At 35.9% G+C, this 7,953-nt stretch overlaps 1 protein-coding gene across 2 annotated transcripts; it reads right to left on the bottom strand.

Moving 5' to 3' along the window:
* Positions 1–331: 331 nt before the first annotated feature.
* On the bottom strand, positions 332–5,810 carry Mekk1 (mitogen-activated protein kinase kinase kinase 4). Of its 2 annotated transcripts, XM_088039038.1 has the most exons (11): positions 5,602–5,810; positions 5,307–5,445; positions 4,791–5,259; positions 3,343–4,745; positions 2,350–2,485; positions 2,136–2,297; positions 1,623–2,089; positions 1,178–1,574; positions 834–1,125; positions 680–786; positions 332–628 (listed from the first exon to the last, which is right to left on the bottom strand). In XM_088039038.1, exons 2-11 carry the CDS (start codon positions 5,420–5,422, stop codon positions 428–430), a joined length of 3,750 nt encoding a protein of 1,249 aa, XP_087895164.1. In that variant the 5' UTR covers positions 5,423–5,445; positions 5,602–5,810; the 3' UTR covers positions 332–427. The 2 variants fall into 2 exon arrangements, with proteins under 2 accessions (XP_087895164.1, XP_087895165.1); XM_088039039.1 differs by lacking the exon at positions 5,602–5,810 and having other exon boundaries at positions 5,307–5,525.
* Positions 5,811–7,953: the final 2,143 nt, after the last annotated feature.

Below are 7,953 nucleotides of genomic sequence, written 5' to 3'. Positions count from 1 at the left end.
ATTTTTATTGAAATTAACTGGCCATATTTCACTTGGCGTTTGAAAATGTTTAGATACTTGTTTGGATTTATTTAATTTGCGTTGTACAAATATAAAAAAATCTTGAGAATCCTAAAAATTGTTGCTGGTAATGCAGTATAAACATTTCTCTCTTTATTAAAAATATTCATGAGATAATTACAACAATAATTGCTCATATACACATATTGACCATCACCCATAATGGTGTACTTTAACTTTAACAATATCACATCCGTATTCTCCATCACTGACTTCAAGCTGAAATAGCCTCTTTTCAACAGAACATTACAATGAAAACGATTTAAAAATAGAATCAGACTTGAAATAAAATGATATGTATAAAAAAACATGAGATTAAAATAGACCTAATAGTTCTGAAATAATACTTGACATAGAATATAAAATACTACATTAAGTCGTCACTGACTTTAACAAAATTATGATGAAGTAGTTCTTGAGCACCTGCTCTCTCTTTGGGATTATGTTGGAAACACAATTCCAAGAAATCTAATCCTTCATCAGTCATATGATCGGGTGGATCAGGACTTTGTCCCATTCCCACTTTGAACATGATTTGGTAATTGGAATCAAATTGTGCCCAAGGGCGCTGTAAAATAACACATTTACAAGATTATAGACATGTTGAGCGGTAAATTACCTTTCCAGATGCCATTTCTACGACTACACAGCCGACTGACCAGATATCGGCGCCGCGACCATGTCCCTCGTTCATATTCTTGGTAAAAACTTCAGGCGCCATGTAGGCTAAAATTATTAGTAGCAAAAAACTCGAAATGAATTCACCAACCCACCTTGAGTTCCCACAAAGCCTTGTAACTCCCCCGGCATTGTACTATTCGATTTAATCTTAGCTGCACAGCCGAAATCTCCAATTTTCAAACAGTTACCACTATCAGTCAAGAAAATATTAGCTGTCTTGATATCTCTATGAACAATTCCATGATCATGCAACACCTCCACTCCGGAAACTAATTGAAAGGTGTATCGGCGAACTAACAATTCTGGTAACCCATTTTCACTGGCTGCTGCCAAATTCTCTAGAGTACCTTCAGCGCAGAATTCCATGAAAATCAGTAATTCGTCCTATTAAAAATTTATCTCCTCGTGAAATCCGCAAACATCAAGACTCACTCACCTTATGAACTTCCACGCCGTAATATCTGACTAAATTACGATGAACAATCCCTTCTAAAATTTTCATCTCTTCGCCTACCCTTTTTATAGTATGATTATCATTGTGTTGCAAAGCTACCTCTTTGACTGCCATCATTTCACCGGTTTTATTATTAACCGCTGTATAAACCTTGCCGAAACGACCTTGCCCGATTTTAATGCCTCTTTGCCACGTGAAGGTCACCTCTCGTAGTCTCTTTTTAATGTGAATTTTGTGAAAGCCGTTGCTGCAAGTTACGACTTTACCGATTAGCTGCTGCTTGCTGAGTTTATCGTCGAGGTAATTGTCTAAGTTTTCGATTGCTTCTAAGCGATGCTGCTTTCTAGAGCAGCGATCGCTGGTGTCTTCTCTTCTACACCTAAAAAACCATCATGAAGCGCTTGAGCAAAAAAGTCAGTTTTCGTACCCATGGGAATTGAAACCGATATTGTCGAAATTGTCGATGACCGGTGACCCGTGCTCCATGCTAGTCTTCCTTCCATTCGACCTTTGACTCTTGTACGTTGGTCGGGGACTAGGTGATGACCCTCTCGACCTATTTCGAATGTGTTCAATTGAACTTCTCGGCGACGCTGAATAAAACCCTGACTCCGGCGTCGACGGCGCCGTTGTTCCAATAACATGGCTTATGCAAACATCCATGTTAAGTTTCAGATCATCGAACTCATTTTCTGTTAAATGCTGGGTGTTGCGAGGTTCACAAACCGTCTGAAGAAACTCTAAGCCTTGGTAGGCCCAACGAGGTCTCATTCCTCGACCCCGCTCGCAACGCTCTGTCACAAACTTCATCCACAAATTGGCGAAATGCACCATGCTGCGAGCCAACTTTTCGCGCTTTTCACCAGGAGTGTTCTCAGACATTTCTTTGTAAAACTAAAACAGAAATTTGAACACGGTGCTTTTGTGACGTTTTGTTTACCTCGAAGCCAAAGCGGTAACTTTGCATTAAGACTTCTCTTGTTCGAGAAACTAGTGAGGTTCGTTCAATTTCTTCGAACTGCTCCATATTGATCTTATCGAATTCACTTTGTACACGGCCTATTGCGTCAGAGATCGAACATTTGAGGGAAACAATCGCGTCCTGAAATAAAATCGTCATATTTCGTTTATATTCCGAATCGAACAAAACGTACTGTCATCTCTGATCGTGAATCTTGAAGGAGATTGTGTTTGTAGACGGTTTTGCAGAATGCCATCGTCTTGAGACACATTTCTCGTTCTTCGTTGAAAACAGATTGCAATTCGCGGCAGGTTGTGAAGAGGGACTGTCTGCAATAAATGAATGGAGTTGTGAAAAATTCTTTGAATATTTTAAAGTTGATTGATTCTCTTTAGATCATAACGCGAATGCCCTCTATCAAATCAAAAAGTTTATTTACAGAAAGTCTGGAAAATTTATTATTACACCATTTGCATCATACTTCATTTGAGAGCGCGAAAACCCACGTAATCGGACCACCGTCAGATTGTACCAATTGTTATTATCAACGTAATTAAAGGTGATGCAACAGGTTATTGTACGACGAATAATCTAATTAAACATAAGTGAATCATTCCATCTCTTGAAACCTGTGATTACAAACGTAACATGTACAAAAAAATAATTTTGTAAATATCAAGACAAATTGAACAAAAACAGCAAATCACTGTTGTCATGGCCAACAGATTATAGCGGAAATAATGAACCTCGAATGATATGAGTCAAAAAATATTTCAGGCGATTTTTTTAGGAGCTACAGCTTAGTATCGTGCTCGCTATCAATTAATGGCATAATGACCGATCACACTATTAAAACTGATGAGGTATAAATCTTCCAGTATCTCCGAGGGCAAAGGTATATTGTTGGATATTTAAGATCTACAATGTTGAATGACATTTAAATAGTCTATTTATGGAAGTTTTTGCAGTCCTTGAAAGACAAAAAAAATCTTAATATGTAAACGGTTTTACTTATTTAAGTATTTCTTGCACTACAATAGTAGCTGGTGTTTTATGACTATAAATCAACATGATATAATGGCCCAATAAATAAATCGCTTAGATGTAAACTTCTTTTCTTATTGTTATTTTTTTATAGTTTTTAAGAATTGTTGTGAATAAATCACACGCTTAGATTGCTACTCACTTGATTACATTCTTGTCGTCCTTAGACATATTTGAGAACAGTTCTTCTATTCGATCTCGCAGCCTCTCCGCGACGGTCTTCAAAATCGTCCGCAAAATGAACGAAAATTTCCTCCACAAAAGCACGGAACTTCCTGGTATATAATCGATCATTTGGCAAGCAAAATGCCACTCTTCTTCCAACAAATTCTTCTGAAAAGTTTCATGATGCAGCAACGCCCACTGCTCTAAGTAGTCCAAATAATCACTAAAAACCTTCAACATGCACTCATTGTAGTCTTGAAACTTTTCCTCAAAAATAAGATTTCTATCTTTGGTATCACTTAGCGCCCCTTCAATGTACGTAAGAATTTTTTCTTTTTGTTGTGTAGCGACTTTGAGACCTTCTTTGAGTTCCCTCATTAACTGGCGGACACTCAAAGGCGATGGTTTCTCAGGTTTTTGTTCTAAGCGCATTTTTAGGAATTCGTGAATGACTTTTAGCGGCACAGCAGCTAAGAAAAGGAAAATCGCTCGGTACGACGGTAAGTTTAAAGCTTTGGCTTCGGGGCTGCATAATCCAAAACGCTGAAGTTCTTCCTCTTCATTGTCACATTCGACTTGGGAAAAGATATCTACAGAGTCGGGTTTTGTCAAAGTTAATTGTGCTTTCCTAAGCACAAACATCTGTAGATGATCCAGAAAACCCAAACTTTTCTGTAATGACCGAGTCTTCAGAATATTTTCAATGTATTTTCTGTATGGGGAGGAGGCACATTCAGTCTTATAAACGGATAAGTACGGAAACGGAGCAAAGGTAAAGTTTGTTGTCTCCCAAGTCGTCTTCATCTCATAAGGTGACTCATTAACTGAAGAAGACGAACTGTTATTACTATCAGAAGGACTGTTGGATTCAGTAACACTCTTATCGTCGTCTTTGTTATATTTGTTCTCCAACAACTTGACTATAATCATCAACTTTAGTCGCTGTTGTCTTGTCATATTGTACCACAAGCTTATGGCTTTGACTCTGCAGATAAACTCAGGGCTATTGTACAATGGGTAAAGTTCAGCAAAAGCGTGACCTGAAGGGAATAAAGCTTCAGCTGCCGTTAGACGTTGCATCAAATCTTCAATGTCTTTAAGCGCCTCGTTTTGAGCTTCAAGACAACTAAAACAATGCACTGAGAAACAGTCATTACAGTCATCTTCAACGCCACTGTCGCTGCTCTGTGTTGAATAACACTTGGAATGACCTTTGTAGCGATAAGTCATAATATCGTCCAAAAGAGGCTCCACTTTCTCGCGTTCTGCGCACAAATAAGTGTCTTCTTCAATTGTAGTGCGATCTGCATGGAATGCTTGAAGCTCGAGCCAAATCAAATCTTTTATTTCGTTCTGCCACAAATGCTCTTCCTTGCTCAACTATGAAAAGATTAAGACATTGAACATCACCAAGTTGGTACTTACCGCCCGTCGATGACTTCTTTCCGGTTTGTCCCCACAACCCATTCGAATCAACATGGAAAAAGTGTTGTAAAATTCCACTCTGTTGTCAGGACACTCCTCACTTGTGACATCTCTACAATTATTCACTTCATGCTCCACCTTTGCCTTTGATGTTTTAGAGCATGGAATCGTGCGACAAGACAAACTCATAAATCTCTTACAGCTCTCAATTTGAAAACTTGGTTGCGGGGTTTTCGGGGGCCTGTTTTCATAACTTTTCTCAGAAGCTGCTTGGGCACTCGCAATGTCCAACTTGAGGTCGCGTTCAGAGCCCCGCAACAGTTTCATGTGTCGTTTGTTTGCTCTTTTGGGGCCTTGGTCAGAGTCATTTTCTGCTTTAGCAACCAACTCTTCAAACATGCTACTGATTGTATTTCGCCTACTGAGAGGCTGTTTGGATTTGACTACCTTGGGAGATGACATGCTGGCACTATAAATGTTAATTTACACTTGTTTAAGTAAGTAAATTGACTTTACCCTGTATTTCTGTTTCTTTGTCTTCTTTCTCGGTTCTTTCGCAGGATCTTCGTCCTTGGCGGAGTCTTGGCATACACGTCGTAGTCGCTCAGATCAGGTTCTTGATCTTGATCCATCAGGATGTAATTAATCGTAACTCCTAAAGCCGCAATACACAAGTATGAAATGAAACAGCGCAGTATATAACAACCCTTAACGTAATTTAGTAGACTATTCACTGCTTATATCACTCATCATAATTATAATCTTTGGAGGTAAACAAATTAACTTGATAACACTAATGACAAATACTCACACATTTTTATCAAAGTTTACATAACCTATCGATGTCAATTGATGAAGCGTATGATTCCATATCTTCATAAATCACCATAAAATCTAATTTATACCTGCGATATTTTTTATTAATTTAGTGGATTCAAATAACGAGCACTTTATTTTACGCAGAACAGAGATTTGACAGCACAGTTTGACAGAAAACACGTCAAACGTCAAACCCTAGTGACGGTTGTCACGTTGTTAGATAAAGATAACAACAATTTTGCGCGTATCAGACCGAGATAGACTGTGTGCGACGGCAGCGCTATTTTGTGCTATTTGCTGATTGGCTGTCTTTTTTGGTGCTTTTTTTAAACTTTATTGATGATGAACGAAGTTTAACATTTTAATAATCTCTTGTTGTGAACGTCTTAAAAAACTCTTAACGTTTTTCGTGCTTTTAAATTTATAGTAATAAGGATTTCTTATGCTACTCATCTGAATAAATTAAACGGTTAATTAGAAATCAAATAATTATTATCAATTTCTATTTAGAGATACATACAATCGTAAAACCCCTTCAAGCATAATTTTTATTCGCGCATTTAGCTTTTCTTGCTTTGATAAAAAATTCATCGTCTTTAATTAAAAAATCAATATGTATCTACCTTCTGATGAAATCCAATAAGACCGCCCCATATAAATTCAAATGCAATAAATGCAGTCGCAATTAGTTGTCGGGTAGATTTAAACTTGACTTAGTATTATCAATGATCTTTGTTAGTTAGAATCATAAATATCTATTAATTTTGTTCTTACTTCTGGTTCTCTTTATTTATAGTCAAATGTTTTAGTATTTGTGGTTTTATAAAACTGGATTATACTAAAATTTCGTTGTTTTCAGCATAATTTTTAGATAAGATTATTCGTTTAGCAACTGATGTCTTGAGCGGTGAATCACTCGGTTACCTGTTGCTTCTCTAATTGCAGGTTTGTCGGATTGTCATGCCACAACTCAAGTGAAAACGTTGATGATTAGCGTCCAGTTGTATGTCTTTCCTCTAGCAGAGCATTTTTATATCGAAATATAAAAGAGTTTTTTAATGGCATAATGTTTTAGATCTCATATGAAGCATTTGTTTTATAATTTCCACGTTTTTCTACGAATCGAAAATATGGTAATGTACATAATTAAATTTTATTCTATATTTGCAGTTCAAATTCGTCTAAATGAGCTGCAATAAAAACTACAATTAATCTTGAAGGGCTAGCAATGGACCTCACTAATAAATTGTTAAATATTTTTAGCTTTTGTCGGATAGGTATCTTTTTAATGTCTACATTTTTAGCTGATGAGTTGAATGACTAGAATTTCCGAAGAAACCTAAATTTCCTAATTCTTTCCTAAACATTCAGATTTTCAGGTTCTTAAGAGCAACCCTTCAGTTCTGAGTCTGATTTTTCAGGTTGTTACATTCGTGTTGTTCTGAGTGGATAGTTCAAGATAATATGTCTATTATTAAAATGAAAAGAAAATTCTGGTGTCGTTACTAATGTTGAATTTCTTAGTTCGGCTATGTTGTGGACCAGTGGCTTACTATTTTAGATGAATAGATGAAATGATAAGTAAAGAGAAATACTTTAAGACCATACGGATTTACATTTTTTTCTCTCTTAAAAATCTGACTTGCTAGAAGTACTTTGTTTTGATTGAATTAACAAATAAAAATATAGTTTGCATTTTATTCTCAAGTAAAAATTTCTTTTTTAGTGAACTGAATTAAGCACGAAAATTACGACATGATTTCTTTCCTGGAGATTATTTATTCCTGTTTAAAGAATTCATTTTTTTTATGGATCTTTCTATCCAAAGATTCAAGTTCTCATACAACGAAGAAAGAGATAACCAAAATCAACCTAGAAAAGAAACAATTCATTAGTAATTGTACTCAAAACTGCGCTTACATAAATAAAAAACTCAATCCACATTAATTGTTTATTTCTACAAAGACCATTAAATTCTTTTTTATTTATTCTAGTCAACATATTCCATTCATTTGAAATAATACAATGAAACATTAAATTTTAATTTGATTTTTTGTCTAGGCAAGAAATTGTAAGCAAAGTCTAATATAAAGATAATTATAAACAAGGGTATATTATTAAAATTTTCGAGGAATTAGTAGGTACGGACAGAATATTTCAGTTAATTTTTAATGTCAAGTCTTCGCAATTACTAAAATGAAAGAACGTTTTAAATACTACCTTTGCTCATTAAATTTTATAAAAGTTTGAGAAACCAGTAATTATCATTTTCCATTGATAAACAGTCACTCTCTTAGAAATGGAGAGCCCTGTCAGACGCATTTTTAAGTTCAACTTGATTGTC

This window comes from Gnatocerus cornutus, chromosome 6 (genome assembly GCF_029298725.1).
Source record: "Gnatocerus cornutus isolate USDA-ARS CGAHR chromosome 6, icGnaCorn1.1, whole genome shotgun sequence".
NCBI lineage: Eukaryota > Metazoa > Arthropoda > Insecta > Coleoptera > Tenebrionidae > Gnatocerus > Gnatocerus cornutus.
This window is presented reverse-complemented; position numbering and strand designations above follow the sequence as displayed.

Bases quoted from the DNA above. Each gene is read 5' to 3' on its own strand.
- Mekk1 (XM_088039038.1), bottom strand. From the start codon at position 5,422: ATGGATCAAGATCAAGAACCTGATCTGAGCGACTACGACGTGTATGCC. The intron at 1,126-1,177 runs GTGAGTGAGTCT...AATTTTTAATAG, and splicing joins ACGGCGTGGAAGTTCATAAG to GACGAATTACTGATTTTCAT. The intron at 787-833 runs GTGGGTTGGTGA...TAATAATTTTAG, and splicing joins AGGCTTTGTGGGAACTCAAG to CCTACATGGCGCCTGAAGTT.